Source organism: Sinocyclocheilus grahami, unplaced genomic scaffold, assembly GCF_001515645.1.
Source record: "Sinocyclocheilus grahami isolate Dianchi unplaced genomic scaffold, SAMN03320097.WGS_v1.1 scaffold285.1, whole genome shotgun sequence".
Lineage (NCBI taxonomy): Eukaryota > Metazoa > Chordata > Actinopteri > Cypriniformes > Cyprinidae > Sinocyclocheilus > Sinocyclocheilus grahami.
Window position 1 is genome coordinate 588,162 of NW_015505464.1, and position 15,993 is coordinate 604,154.

At 35.7% G+C, this 15,993-nt stretch overlaps 1 protein-coding gene across 1 annotated transcript in view; it reads left to right on the forward strand.

Annotated features, from left to right (window-relative positions):
• The first annotated feature begins 12,094 nt into the window (after positions 1–12,094).
• The window catches only part of cpne4a (copine IVa), a 42,166-nt gene continuing 38,267 nt past the window's right edge, over positions 12,095–15,993 (forward strand). The window contains exon 1 of the mRNA XM_016292478.1: positions 12,095–12,286. Within this exon, the coding sequence (XP_016147964.1) occupies positions 12,116–12,286 (171 nt within the window). The 5' untranslated portion in view covers positions 12,095–12,115. The remainder of the gene's footprint in view (positions 12,287–15,993) is intronic.

The window sequence follows — 15,993 nt, forward strand, 5'->3', positions numbered from 1 at the left end:
GACTGATATTTAAAAGATGAGATATTTCAAATGAATGCTGTTCTTTTAAACTTTTGATTTATCAAAGAATCCTGAAAAAATGGTTTTCACAAAAATATTAAACCACACAACATCTGTATATTAGAATTGTTCTCAACCCCGCCGCCTCAGCTCACGCTAAGCCGCGGCTTCCGCTCACGCTAGGCTGCCGTGTTTTTCGTTGTGAAAGCGAAATGACTTTGTTTGGCCTTCCAAAAGAGGACACGACTACAAATCAGTGGTTAAGTTGTATTTACAACACTGTTCCAGAACAGTTTAACCCAAATATCCAGATGTGTGCAGCACATTTTATGGAGGACTGTTTACTGATCCTGGTAGAGTAGACTACAATGCCGGCAGTTCTGACTCACAGTCTATAAGTACGTTTTCATTTAAAGGATTTGCCACTGATGATTCAAACGTGAGTTTTGGGCAGTGTAGAGGAGCACTTGTTGTTTGTCATTTCTCCGATCACAAATGCAGACAGGGTTTTATGTTTATGCGGCGCGATGCAATGCAACGCAACGCGTAAAAAGACAGTATAAGTCATTATAATCAGTAATTATGTCTCCACTGGATGCAACAAATGCCTCGTTTATAATAGGTTTTAATGTTTTTGTCTCGTCGCTCCGGCCGGGACACGGCATCAACAGTATGGTAGGGGCGTAACATTTCCGTCACATGCTTGAGGTATTCGACCAATCACAACGCACTGGATAGCTGGCCAATCACTGCACACCTCGCTTTTCAGACCGATGAGCTTTGTAAAACGTGTTTCAAAAAGGTGGGGCATAGAGGAGAAACAATAATGTACAGTATGTGGAAAATAATGTTTTTTTTTTAAACTTTATACCGCATAAACACATTTCATTACACTAAATACACAAAATAATTTTATTTTTAGCAGCATCATATGACCCCTTTAAGTCTTTTTGAGTTGTTGTTTCTAAGAACTTTCCTAGAAATCTTGATTGTACAGTAGTTGTGGAGTTTATATCTCATATAACATTCAAGTGTTTTTTTGGTTTTCAGAGCATTCTTATCTTTACATTCCTTTATCCAATATATATATTTAAATCATGTATAATTTCATCCCTGAAAGTGCAATTTAGTTGTGAACCAAGGCTGATCCTTTTCAGGATTCCATCTTTTCATTAGGTCATTGCTTACCGTTTCATGGGTGCCTTGGGTGTCACAAGCATTTAATGCTTCTCCATTTACAGAATGTGTTATGTCCCAACTAATTAGCCAACTTCCTAAAGAATAATGAGCTGATTCATTTTCAATAGCTGCCTGCGGTCTTATTCCCATCCTCATCTAATCGAGCAGGCTGATGAGACGATCACATCCAAGTGAATAATTGGTTTGTTGTAAATGATTGGAAATAAGGCTAAATGAGCTGAGATGGCAGGATGCAAGACTCTGGTGAGATTCCAGACGACTGCATCATTCATTCTCTGTTGAGAGCCATTATTGGTGTTTGTCAAATTAGGCACACTGGCTGTAAGGAGAGGAAATTACCTGCTGAGATGGGAGAGAAAAATGCGGTTATCATGTTGAGAGGAAGGAGTAACACGGTAATGGGTTTCATAGGTTGCATCTGACATGGCACTCCTGTTTGTTTTTAGCAAAAGTGAAATGAGGCCGAATGCTTGATACTTAATAATAATAATAATGTGTTGACAACAAGACATCATTAGAGTGTGCTTAAAACCTAATCAAACTTCACTGAAGTTTAGAAAACGGTCTTTAATGTCACATTAGTGGTTGTATAAACTACTGTTCAAATGGTTGGGCTCTGTAAGATCTTTTAAATCTTTTGAAGACTCGTCAAGGCTGCATTTATTTGATCAGAAATGCAGTAATACTGTGAAATATTATTACAATTTCAAATAACTGCTGTCTATTTTACTATATTTTAAAATATAATTTATTCTTGTAATGGCAAAGCTGAATTTATATGTATTATCATGAATTATATGTTGATGTTTCTTTGAGGAATGATTCTTTGATGAATAAAAGTTCAAATGAACAGCATTGATTTGAAATCGATTTTTTATCAATTTAAATTTTAATAAATGTAAATCAATGCATAAATTCTTAAAAAAAAAGATTAGCAGTGTATACTTACTATCAAAAGACTGCAGGTTCGAATCTCAGACATTTAAGAGAAGTGTAGAATTTTGTCAGGGCTATGCTTCTCATGATAAAATTAATAAAGTCAGCGTGTGATTTTTATACGCACTTGTATATATATTTTTTCGGCTTTGTTGGAAAATCTGTGTCTTGACGCAAACCCATCTGAGAACCACCACCTTAAATCTTCTTCTAAATCAAGATTAACCATGTATTCTTGAATTCTAAGAAATCACATTGTTGTTTTTTACCATCTGGCAAACATGACACGATTTGCATGAATTATTTATATTGCTTTTTGACAAAATCCTATAAACTACAAGAAGTCATATTTTCTGTCTCTAATATAAGAATAATCAAAGCCACCAGGCTCTGGAGACGACTCGTGGCCTCTGCCTGTGCAGAAATGATGAAGTACCCAGAGCCGGTTCCTGCTGGCAACAAACAGAGTGGGCTTCACCTCACACATACAGGTTCATTTATCAACAGTGCTGTTGATTTTTACATTGAGATCATTATGAAGGTTTCAAATTGAACGCTTTACTCTGTTTTTAAACCCATTTCACACTGCACTAAGAAACTGACAGGGGAGGAATGGAGTCCACATAATTTAAACAAGGATCTTAAGTGGACTATTGCGCACACAACTCTTCAATTCTTATGATTTGAACAGGCTAAATTACTTTATTGCTTATTCCTGAATCTATTGGCCAGAACATATCACCACAACATTTAAAACTGTGTCAGCTGTCATGTTGTGTGCCGCTGGATTTGATATATTACCTATTGACAATCTGACATAATCTCATTAATATTCATAGGTATGCATATGTAAAGTGTAGTTTGCACAAATTGTTTTTGACAGCTTCCACTGTCAACCAAATACTTGTAAAAGTTTGAATTGTGATTTTATTTATTATAAATTGGATTAAATATTTTTTACACTATTACATTTAATGCTGCTACTTTCTAGACATATTTTTTTATTCAAAATGTTTTTATTTAAACATTATTAATTGGAATTCTTCCATACAAAAAGTGCAAATGACTTTACTTTTATTAAAAGACCTATATGATTGTCGTTTGTAAATACAAAATTTTCCATCAAAAGGTCTTTCTATGACAAATGTTGCTTTGAGTTTGGGTCAGTCAGTTTTAATTTTTTTAAAGAAATTAGAACTTTTATTGAACAAAGATGCATTAAATTAATCAGAAGTGACAATAAGATATTTACATTTTTACAAAAATATTCCGTTGTGAAAGCGAAATGACTTTGTTTGGCCTTCCAAAAGAGGACACGACTACAAATCAGTGGTTAAGTTGTATTTACAACACTGTTCCAGAACAGTTTAACCCAAATATCCAGATGTGTGCAGCACATTTTATGGAGGACTGTTTACTGATCCTGGTAGAGTAGACTACAATGCCGGCAGTTCTGACTCACAGTCTATAAGTACGTTTTCATTTAAAGGATTTGCCACTGATGATTCAAACGTGAGTTTTGGGCAGTGTAGAGGAGCACTTGTTGTTTGTCATTTCTCCGATCACAAATGCAGACAGGGTTTTATGTTTATGCGGCGCGATGCAATGCAACGCAACGCGTAAAAAGACAGTATAAGTCATTATAATCAGTAATTATGTCTCCACTGGATGCAACAAATGCCTCGTTTATAATAGGTTTTAATGTTTTTGTCTCGTCGCTCCGGCCGGGACACGGCATCAACAGTATGGTAGGGGCGTAACATTTCCGTCACATGCTTGAGGTATTCGACCAATCACAACGCACTGGATAGCTGGCCAATCACTGCACACCTCGCTTTTCAGACCGATGAGCTTTGTAAAACGTGTTTCAAAAAGGTGGGGCATAGAGGAGAAACAATAATGTACAGTATGTGGAAAATAATGTTTTTTTTTTAAACTTTATACCGCATAAACACATTTCATTACACTAAATACACAAAATAATTTTATTTTTAGCAGCATCATATGACCCCTTTAAGTCTTTTTGAGTTGTTGTTTCTAAGAACTTTCCTAGAAATCTTGATTGTACAGTAGTTGTGGAGTTTATATCTCATATAACATTCAAGTGTTTTTTTGGTTTTCAGAGCATTCTTATCTTTACATTCCTTTATCCAATATATATATTTAAATCATGTATAATTTCATCCCTGAAAGTGCAATTTAGTTGTGAACCAAGGCTGATCCTTTTCAGGATTCCATCTTTTCATTAGGTCATTGCTTACCGTTTCATGGGTGCCTTGGGTGTCACAAGCATTTAATGCTTCTCCATTTACAGAATGTGTTATGTCCCAACTAATTAGCCAACTTCCTAAAGAATAATGAGCTGATTCATTTTCAATAGCTGCCTGCGGTCTTATTCCCATCCTCATCTAATCGAGCAGGCTGATGAGACGATCACATCCAAGTGAATAATTGGTTTGTTGTAAATGATTGGAAATAAGGCTAAATGAGCTGAGATGGCAGGATGCAAGACTCTGGTGAGATTCCAGACGACTGCATCATTCATTCTCTGTTGAGAGCCATTATTGGTGTTTGTCAAATTAGGCACACTGGCTGTAAGGAGAGGAAATTACCTGCTGAGATGGGAGAGAAAAATGCGGTTATCATGTTGAGAGGAAGGAGTAACACGGTAATGGGTTTCATAGGTTGCATCTGACATGGCACTCCTGTTTGTTTTTAGCAAAAGTGAAATGAGGCCGAATGCTTGATACTTAATAATAATAATAATGTGTTGACAACAAGACATCATTAGAGTGTGCTTAAAACCTAATCAAACTTCACTGAAGTTTAGAAAACGGTCTTTAATGTCACATTAGTGGTTGTATAAACTACTGTTCAAATGGTTGGGCTCTGTAAGATCTTTTAAATCTTTTGAAGACTCGTCAAGGCTGCATTTATTTGATCAGAAATGCAGTAATACTGTGAAATATTATTACAATTTCAAATAACTGCTGTCTATTTTACTATATTTTAAAATATAATTTATTCTTGTAATGGCAAAGCTGAATTTATATGTATTATCATGAATTATATGTTGATGTTTCTTTGAGGAATGATTCTTTGATGAATAAAAGTTCAAATGAACAGCATTGATTTGAAATCGATTTTTTATCAATTTAAATTTTAATAAATGTAAATCAATGCATAAATTCTTAAAAAAAAAGATTAGCAGTGTATACTTACTATCAAAAGACTGCAGGTTCGAATCTCAGACATTTAAGAGAAGTGTAGAATTTTGTCAGGGCTATGCTTCTCATGATAAAATTAATAAAGTCAGCGTGTGATTTTTATACGCACTTGTATATATATTTTTTCGGCTTTGTTGGAAAATCTGTGTCTTGACGCAAACCCATCTGAGAACCACCACCTTAAATCTTCTTCTAAATCAAGATTAACCATGTATTCTTGAATTCTAAGAAATCACATTGTTGTTTTTTACCATCTGGCAAACATGACACGATTTGCATGAATTATTTATATTGCTTTTTGACAAAATCCTATAAACTACAAGAAGTCATATTTTCTGTCTCTAATATAAGAATAATCAAAGCCACCAGGCTCTGGAGACGACTCGTGGCCTCTGCCTGTGCAGAAATGATGAAGTACCCAGAGCCGGTTCCTGCTGGCAACAAACAGAGTGGGCTTCACCTCACACATACAGGTTCATTTATCAACAGTGCTGTTGATTTTTACATTGAGATCATTATGAAGGTTTCAAATTGAACGCTTTACTCTGTTTTTAAACCCATTTCACACTGCACTAAGAAACTGACAGGGGAGGAATGGAGTCCACATAATTTAAACAAGGATCTTAAGTGGACTATTGCGCACACAACTCTTCAATTCTTATGATTTGAACAGGCTAAATTACTTTATTGCTTATTCCTGAATCTATTGGCCAGAACATATCACCACAACATTTAAAACTGTGTCAGCTGTCATGTTGTGTGCCGCTGGATTTGATATATTACCTATTGACAATCTGACATAATCTCATTAATATTCATAGGTATGCATATGTAAAGTGTAGTTTGCACAAATTGTTTTTGACAGCTTCCACTGTCAACCAAATACTTGTAAAAGTTTGAATTGTGATTTTATTTATTATAAATTGGATTAAATATTTTTTACACTATTAAATTTAATGCTGCTACTTTCTAGACATATTTTTTTATTCAAAATGTTTTTATTTAAACATTATTAATTGGAATTCTTCCATACAAAAAGTGCAAATGACTTTACTTTTATTAAAAGACCTATATGATTGTCGTTTGTAAATACAAAATTTTCCATCAAAAGGTCTTTCTATGACAAATGTTGCTTTGAGTTTGGGTCAGTCAGTTTTAATTTTTTTAAAGAAATTAGAACTTTTATTGAACAAAGATGCATTAAATTAATCAGAAGTGACAATAAGATATTTACATTTTTACAAAAATATTCTATTTCAAATGCTGTTCCTTTGAACTTTATATTCATCAAAGAATCCTGAAAAAACTTGATGGTATTCACGAAAATATTAAACAGCACAACTGTTTTCAACTTTGGTAATAATAATAATAAATGTTTCTTGAGCAGAAAATCTGTACATTCTAATGATTTCTGAAGGATCATATGACACTGAAGTCTGGAATAACGGCTGCTGAAAATCCAGCATCACAGGATAAATGATATTTTATAATATACTAAAACAGAGAACAGTTATTTTAAATTGTAATAATATTTCATGTTTTACAATTTTTGATCAAATAAATCCAACCTTGGTAAACATAATTCAAGTTCTTGTAATATGAGTTTCCATGAGCATTTTGTCAACAGGATGCACGATTCGTAAACATTTGTGCATCTTTAAAGCTGAACACATTTTAGAAGCTGTCATTTTGTTGATTTTCCATGTTTCAGTCATTCAAAACTTCATTTAAGGCTCATGAATGAAGTTAAGCAAGCTGAAGATAGTATTAGACTTCAAAGAATGTCTCAGCATTCAAGATCTGCACATTGGATCTTGAATAACAGGGCTGTCAAAAGTGTTGAGAGCTTTATCACGGTTATAATGCACTCTGTTGTAAAAGGAAGAAACTTTTGGAGTCTTGCAGAGATGGTATATATCCATGCTGACAGCTCCCCTGTGGAGACTCTCTGTATGCTATGAGGGTATGAGAGGAAGGTTCAGCAGGGAATCTGACTTTTGTTTATGATCTTGAAGCGTAAGTGAAGTATTTCTGCTGATGTACCAGTAACTGAGACTGCATCTGAAGAAACACCTGTTATAACACGTGACAGTGGAAAGGTTGTAGACATTACCTGTCAAAGTGAACAGCATAATCCAAACCAGCTCATCATTTGCTGAATAGCTGTTGCCAAGATAGCCCTTTATGCAGTGTTTTTGTTTGTTTATTTGTTACTTGATATTTTTACTGTATGACAAGCCTACGGAATGTGTTGCTGCCAGGTAATTGCTTGTTTGATCAAATAAATCCAACCTTGGTAAACATAATTCAAGTTCTTGTAATATGAGTTTCCATGAGCATTTTGTCAACAGGATGCACGATTCGTAAACATTTGTGCATCTTTAAAGCTGAACACATTTTAGAAGCTGTCATTTTGTTGATTTTCCATGTTTCAGTCATTCAAAACTTCATTTAAGGCTCATGAATGAAGTTAAGCAAGCTGAAGATAGTATTAGACTTCAAAGAATGTCTCAGCATTCAAGATCTGCACATTGGATCTTGAATAACAGGGCTGTCAAAAGTGTTGAGAGCTTTATCACGGTTATAATGCACTCTGTTGTAAAAGGAAGAAACTTTTGGAGTCTTGCAGAGATGGTATATATCCATGCTGACAGCTCCCCTGTGGAGACTCTCTGTATGCTATGAGGGTATGAGAGGAAGGTTCAGCAGGGAATCTGACTTTTGTTTATGTTTGTTTATGATCTTGAAGCGTAAGTGAAGTATTTCTGCTGATGTACCAGTAACTGAGACTGCATCTGAAGAAACACATGTTATAACACGTGACAGTGGAAAGGTTGTAGACATTACCTGTCAAAGTGAACAGCATAATCCAAACCAGCTCATCATTTGCTGAATAGCTGTTGCCAAGATAGCCCTTTATGCAGTGTTTTTGTTTGTTTATTTGTTACTTGATATTTTTACTGTATGACAAGCCTACGGAATGTGTTGCTGCCAGGTAATTGCTTGTAAAATACTTGTTAAGAGAGATATCTGCCATGGCTAGCAGATAACCTTTCAGAAGTGCAAGCTTGCCATCTGTTTACCTTGGCAGTTTTACATATGAAAACCGAAGCTCTTTTTTAACTCACTCTGCTAAATTCCATCAAGGAAAGTAACATTTATTAAGTCTTTATTTACTCATTTATGTTGGAACAAACTCAAATGCTCTTAAGTTTTTTCTGTGGAACAAACAAAAAGGATTTTTTAAAGAGTCAAAACATTGATCATAGAATGAGAGTTCTTAGTAAACTCAGGTTGTCAAGATCCAAAAAGGGACTTAAAAATAAATAAATAAATCATACACGCAGTCCTTATGACTCGTGTGTCATATTTCTTAAAGACATAATTCACCAAAAAGGAAAATTTGCTGAAAATGTACTCACCCTCAGGCCATCCAAGATGTAGATTTGTCTCTCCATCAGAACAGATTTAGAGAAATTTAGGATTACATGACTTGCTCACCAATAGAACCTTTGCAGTGAATGGGTGCCGTCAGAATGAGAGTCATAACAGCTGATATAAACATCAAAATAATCCACAAGTAATCAACACCTTTCTAGTCTATCAATTAATGTCTTGTCAAGTGAAAATCTGTGCTTGCAATAAACAAAGTCCATCATTAAGATGTTTTTAACTTCAAATAGTTGCTTCCAGCTAAATACAAGTCCTCTATAATATTGCTTCCTACATTGAAGAAGTTGTCGGAATCAGGAGAGACATATGTACAGACCATGCGCCGTTTACTAGTATAAACAGTCCAAAACAGTTCTAAACAAATATGTCAGTGGATTTTGCTGTGAGAGGACAACAGTGACTGAAATCTTTCACTTAAGAAAGCATTATTATGGATTGTGGACCAAAACTGACGTTTCAAGTTAAAATGCCTTCTTACACACATTTTCACTTCGGAAGACATTAATTGATGGACTGGAGTGGTGTGGATTATTGTGATGTTTTTATCAGCTGTTTGGACTTTCATTCTGACGGCACCCATTCGAGTACTGGTTAATTTTGATCTCTTCGTTTAAGTAATGTTATTATGAGAATTTTCCAAGGCATTAATTTATTCTTCACCGCACAAATACCTGAATATCTAAACACTGAGCTTTTTATCTGTTGGTGGGTTTTATGTGGCCAAATAGGGCGATCTGAGCCATGATAGAGGTGATCACAGTCCCATAATTCTGCCAAAGCAAATGAATAAATCTGAACCAGAATGGATTGTGTGGCAAAAATTGGGGGATTTCTTTGTAGTTTCCAAAAAGCGATGTTCAATAATCCGCCTGGTTTCTCAGTCCTGCTTCCACCCTCCAAAAAGCTATTGATGCATGAAACATTTAGACTTCCGTTGCTTTAACAAGCAGGATACTGTATAGAGATGTTGTAGAAAGCAGAGGGCTATTAGACGAACATTGTCAGATCGGTGGACAGCATCCCGCTTTATGATTACAGCTGTTGTCGCAGGGAATTCCTCAAATTCTCATTCAGTCTCACCAGCAGTGGAGGAGACTGCATGTACCGGTGGAGTCTGTCACAGGAGTGCTGCTTACCCGCCGCCCCATCAGCTCCACTGTGTGGCTGTTCTCTTGAGACTGACACTTCACTGAGTACAGAGAGAGGGTTTCAGCACTACCTGTATTCCCAGCATGTCCCAGCAGCCGTTAGGGATACCAAGTTGTACATCTTTCTCACGTGTCTAGCTTAGATAATACCTGTTTTAGACTTTGAGTTAGTCTTGGTGTTCCTTTCATATTTACTGTATGCATGATACATGGCCATTTGAGATTAAGTTCCCTGGTGTGTGGTGCAGTATTTACAAATGAAACAGTATTTAGCAGGGCGTAGTGTAGTTTAATGGGTGTTAATGGGTGAAACACATAAAATTGAGTCATATTTCACCTCAAAACCAAAAATAATGAGACTCTAATGAGAATGTCCAAAGAGAATAATGAAAATACAAATATGTGGATGCATTACGAAAATGAGAATTGATGAGAACAAAAAATCCTAATGGATCGAACACCATTTTCATTATGCAAAAAAAATTCTTTTTATTTGGTTTTGGGAGAAAAATGTGACCTGGGCATGTTTTTTATGTGTTATATTCAATTTAATAGTATTTTTCAACACCTGCACAACCTTGGTCTTCCAGAAGAGGCAAGACTTTCCAAAAGCAAATAAAGTTATTACTGTTTTTGGCCTTTTTATGCCATTTTTATTCAAAGTATGGTTGCTAGATGGGATGAAGATGGGGGATTGAGAAAATTGAGATTCAAACTCACTTCACCTGCATGAGCACCAGGCCTCAATATGTCAGAGCTTGTGCACTGATGCTATAGCTAAGTGCTATATTTTGATGAAAGACTAAAAACAAGCTAAAAAGAAAGCCTAACCCTAACCGCATACCATATTTAGCATTATTTACCAGTTAGAAGGGCTTTAATCAGTTTGAGTGTCATGAATGGGTGTAATTTAGCACTGAAGATTTCTTGAAAATTTTATTTCTGCTGCAGACATTGTGTGTGTCTATATAAAGAGGCTCAGTGAGAGTCATTAACAGACAGAAATAGAGGGGAAACTGGCTGAGAAAACACTCAAAAATAGCATCCAGAGGATGAAAGACTGATGACGTAGTTTGCCGTCGATGTTGAGAAGTTTGCACACATACACAGAGGGAGAGATCCGCTCACCTCTGTATTGTCGCTGCTGACCTATAATATATGAGGCTGTCAGTGTGATACAGTAGGAGTGATGGATGACTTTGCATTGGCTGAGAATAATCCTTTCATTGAGTTGTTCTCTTTCACAGAGCAGTTCTCAGAGGTCAGATCTACCGCTCATGGTCTGCTTCTGACTGGATTACTGTGGGTTGCAGCCAAAATTTCATACAGTAACTATGACATGACAGTAACTAGCACAACATTGCAATTTAAGGATGTGTTTTCTACCGTTAGAGTTTTTGTTTGCTAAGGCAAGCATCACTACTACTATTGCACATTCTGGGATTTTCTTTCTCTATATTAAGACATCCATCCATCATTCAATATCCATTTATCAGCTCCGATTTCTCTCTCCTTTTCCCTCTCTCTCTGCATGCACTGTAATTTCAGTTAGCTCAGCTCATTCGCTCTATATTGTAACTGATTGGGATGGTGGGGATTCTGATTAGAAATTTTCCCACACATCAGCTCGATAAATTACTGTCTCTATATTCCCATATGTCTCAGTATAAACGCACAGGCATAATACATTCCAGTGAAAAATTAAGGGCCATTATGTAGCAAATTACACATTTTGAAATATACAGATACATCATTTTCATACTTATTTGCATTCTTTAAACAGAAAAGAAGTAAAGAAATGATCTGACTTGCTTGGTACTATTGATTTTGTGATTTTTGTGTGTGACTGTCAATCAACTTTAAATGCATCTTTGAATAGACATTACAAAAAGTGGTTTTAAAAGTCAGTGTATACAGTATTGTTTGTTTTATTTCCGTATTGTATATCACTGGTTTACAGTCCACAGCAATCCATTTAGTAAACAGGTTGGTCGATTTCTCTGCTTGTCGGACACATCTTTGTGTTCTATCTGTGATAGATTTAAAACTGTTAAATTATTTGTAATAAATAACATTACTTTGAGAGCTAAAAGAAAAATCGAATAAAAAAAAAATTGTTTTCCCCTTTTTAGCGCCGTTATTTCCTGAAACATGAGTGACATCTACGAGTCTGCAGCCAATTCTCTGGGCCTGTTCAACAGCCCCTGCCTGACCAAAGTAGAGCTGCGGGTCGCCTGCAAAGGCATCTCAGACAGGGATACCCTCTCCAAGCCGGATCCTTGCGTGGTCATCAAAATGCAGTCCCATGGCCAGTGGTTGGAGGTGGGTTTGAGTTTTATGTATTTAAGATTTGTGGTTCCAGTTGGATGCATAAAATTTCTAGTGATGTGACTGAATTAAATAATTTTTCTATTATTATAATAATAATCTTCTAATTCTTTTGGGAGGCCATATCAATGCATTTTTCATTGCATTTTTCACACATTTCTTTGCTGTTTTCTTCCAATTTTCCACTCATTTTCACACCATACCATCTCACATGAGTGTAGGTTTGGATATGGATGTATAAATGTCCCTACCAAAATTAAGAGACTACTGAATATTTCAAATTGTTAGTGAATATACAGTAATGTAAGAATATCATGTTTGCATTTGTAAAATAGAAGTATTTTATTTCAGTTGAGAAGTAAGATATGAGATACTATTGAAGTTTTTATAAATATTTTGATGTTTTTAATTTGTGTTTTCTGGTTTAAGTGTTTGTTTTTCTGTTTTTACTTTGAATTGAGGTTTTAGTAAACTTTGTTGTTTGTTTTTGTCATTTTTATTAGTTTTTGTTTTAAATAGATGCACCAGGGCACTTTTCAGCTTTAGTTATTTTAGTACATCAAGTTAAACTAAGTGTTAAAACTTTAACTTTTTTCAAGTAATGTAATTTTTTTATGTTTTTAGTTTTAGTTGTCTATAATAACCCTGGAAGCAGTTAACTTAACTTTACGTTTACAAAAATCAGTGGAAAAATTCTTGCATAAATACTGTTCAACCGAGCAACTGTTCAGCCATCATTCAATTTCAGTGTGTAGGTGAAAACATAGTGTCTCTGTATAGTGTAATTGATTTTAAAACCTACACAAATACCTCAGGCATGACACAAATCCACAGTTTTGCCTCATAATCTGCTACTTAAGTATAGTTTGAGACAGTTCATATTTTGTGTGTTATTCTAATAGTTTATTTACCGCGGTGCTCCCGTGTATGCTTGATCTTTGACAACCTGCCTGAGCTTTCAGGAAAATTATATATATTTGTAGGTGAATGTGTGAGAGCATGCATGTGTGTGAATGAGCGAGAGAAGCAGGCGGCATATGTTTTCTGAGAAATCTCCCTGTCAGGTTATGAAGGCTTTGCCAGCTCACCAGCAGGAATTTGTTTTCACCACTCAATCTCATTAAACATTCACATGTTCACTTATGGTGATTCTGCTCTTTGAGTCTGTGCGAGTGTCTCGGAAGGAAACCACACTGTAAAATCTTCATTTTGCGACATTTCGTACCTGTTCTCAAAGGACCTCTTCATTCCTCCTGGAAATCCCGCCATGAAGAACATTTGAAGAACGTCTTCTGTTTGACTGCACTGTTTGCTCTTTAAGGGCCGCTATAGCTGAGCTTGTTGCATCATACTTTTTATAATTTTTCCAAATCCAAATGCCCTGAGACTCGTACATTAGAGATTTTAAATGGGATTGCTTGTGAAATTGTGTTTAATGTTGTCAAATAAAGCTAATAAACCAAAGACATTTTCAAAGAGTAAAAAATCCTTGTTTATGAGCTATAAGCTAATGTCTATTAAGAGAGAAATATCATGATATTTAATTTCTCTGATGTTGCCTGAAGCAAATTTACATTTGTAGCTTAACAAACACAAGCAATGTGATTTAGTGCAGTCGTGATTGCATTTCTCTTCACACCTCTTAACCCGTTTCCTCCAGTATTCAGTGCTATTACGGGTCAGACTCATTTATCTGAAAATGTCACTTATGCATGCTATTGTATTGAGTGCCCAAATGACTTCAATTTCATATCCGTGGGTTTGGCTAAATCTAATTTGAGTGGATTATCCCATTGTGATAGTTTCTCTCTCCGTTTGATAGCTCATCTCTCACTTTCCAACTGTACACTGGGAGCCATTATCAAATCTTTAGCTGAAGTATGACAGTGTTAATTAAATTTGGTCTGTATTTCACTACCAAGAATATCCCTCATTCATCTGGAGCTGTGAGAGCAGAAAACTGGATTGGGGTAGAGAAAGTTCAGAAACAGATTTTATACAGTATATAAAATTCACACTAACATCCAAACATTTGTGATCAATAAAGAAACTAATAGGCTACTTTTATTCAGCAAGGATGCCTTAAATTGATCAAAAGCGACAGAGAAGACATTTATAATGCTACAAATGATTTATATTTCAAATAAATGTTGCTCTTTTCTTCAAAGAATCTTGGAAAAAATAATGTGTTATGATTTCCAACAAAAATTTTAAGCAGCACAACAATTAATAGCATAAGAAATGTGGTTGTTACCAACCACAAAACTGAACATTAGTGTACTTTAAAAGCAAATGGATTTACTCTAAAAAAAATGTGCTGTCTGTCAATTGTGTTGCATTTTGAAATCTCAGAATCAGCAGTGGCTCTCTGTTGACCCTTGATCAAGATTATTGTTTGTTTGTTTAGCTGGCGGCTCTTGAATGAGTGCAAGTACAGGAAGCAGCACTTGTGTGCCTGAACAAGCTTTTAAACTGCGGCAGTCACAGAGAGTAAAGACCTGCTGCTGACCCTGCCTGCTATTAGCCCACTGCAGCACTGCAGCTGCTCAGAGCTCGAGCACCATCAAGCAGAGAGAGATGGTCACAAATCCACCATGCTCTGAATCACAAAGAAGGCACTCCAGACTGTGTATAGTAATTCATGATGGGCCCTCAGTCTCTGGGGTGAAGGTCCTCTAATGCACTCAAGCCGTTTCCATGTTGTGCCCTTGAAAATGTACTGAAAGTACGATTTGTTCATGGCAACTCCATTCAAAGAGGTTTTTGCTCACTGGTCCTGTGTAACTTGGTCTAATGTGTGTGCTTTAAATCCGGTAAATGGCCTTATCTGTTTTTCAGTGATCAGTCTCTTTCTGACTTCTCATTTTAATGTTTTCATCTTTCTCCATTAAAAATGCAACTTTTAAAACATTTATGGTATGAAATGCCTAGAAGTGATCATTCACAGGTAGATGTTCTTGCTCCCTGACTTCACTTATTGCATTTTTTTTTAATCTGCTGTCCATTAAAATCCATGTTCCTGAAATTACTTTGCCTGAGAGAGAGATTTCCCTAATGTAGTTAGATTAGATCAGCTGTCAGACAGCGAGTTAGAATGGACTGGAGACAAGTGATCGTCTGATCAACCATACTCCATTTTAAAAAGCCATCTGCTGTACAGTCTGTGTGTCTGTACGTGTTTTCGTGTTTTTTTTTTTAATTATTGCAGCTGGTCTTATTTACTCACACACAGACAGCAGCTCATTTGTTTTGGGTGCGTGACTGAATTTTGTAGCAGTTTTGTATTTTCATTAGTATTTTTTTAAAGGGACCTACACTGCTCACCTAGTCCAAAATTGTTTATTTATCTCAATAAATTAGAATGTCGTGGAAAAGTTCATTTATTTCAGTAATTCAACTCAAATTGTGAAACTTGTGTATTAAATAAATTCAATGCACACAGACTGAAGTAGTTTAAGTCTTTGGTTCTTTTAATTGTGACGAATTTGGCTCACATTTAACAAAAACCCACCAATTCACTATCTCAACAAATTAGAATACTTCATAAGACCAATAAAAAAAACATTTTTAGTGAATTGTTGGCCTTCTGGAAAGTATGTTCATTTACTGTACATGTACTCAATACTTGGTAGGGGCTCCTTTTGCATGAATTACTGCATCAGTGCGGCGTGGCATGGAGACAATCAGCCTGTGGCACTGCT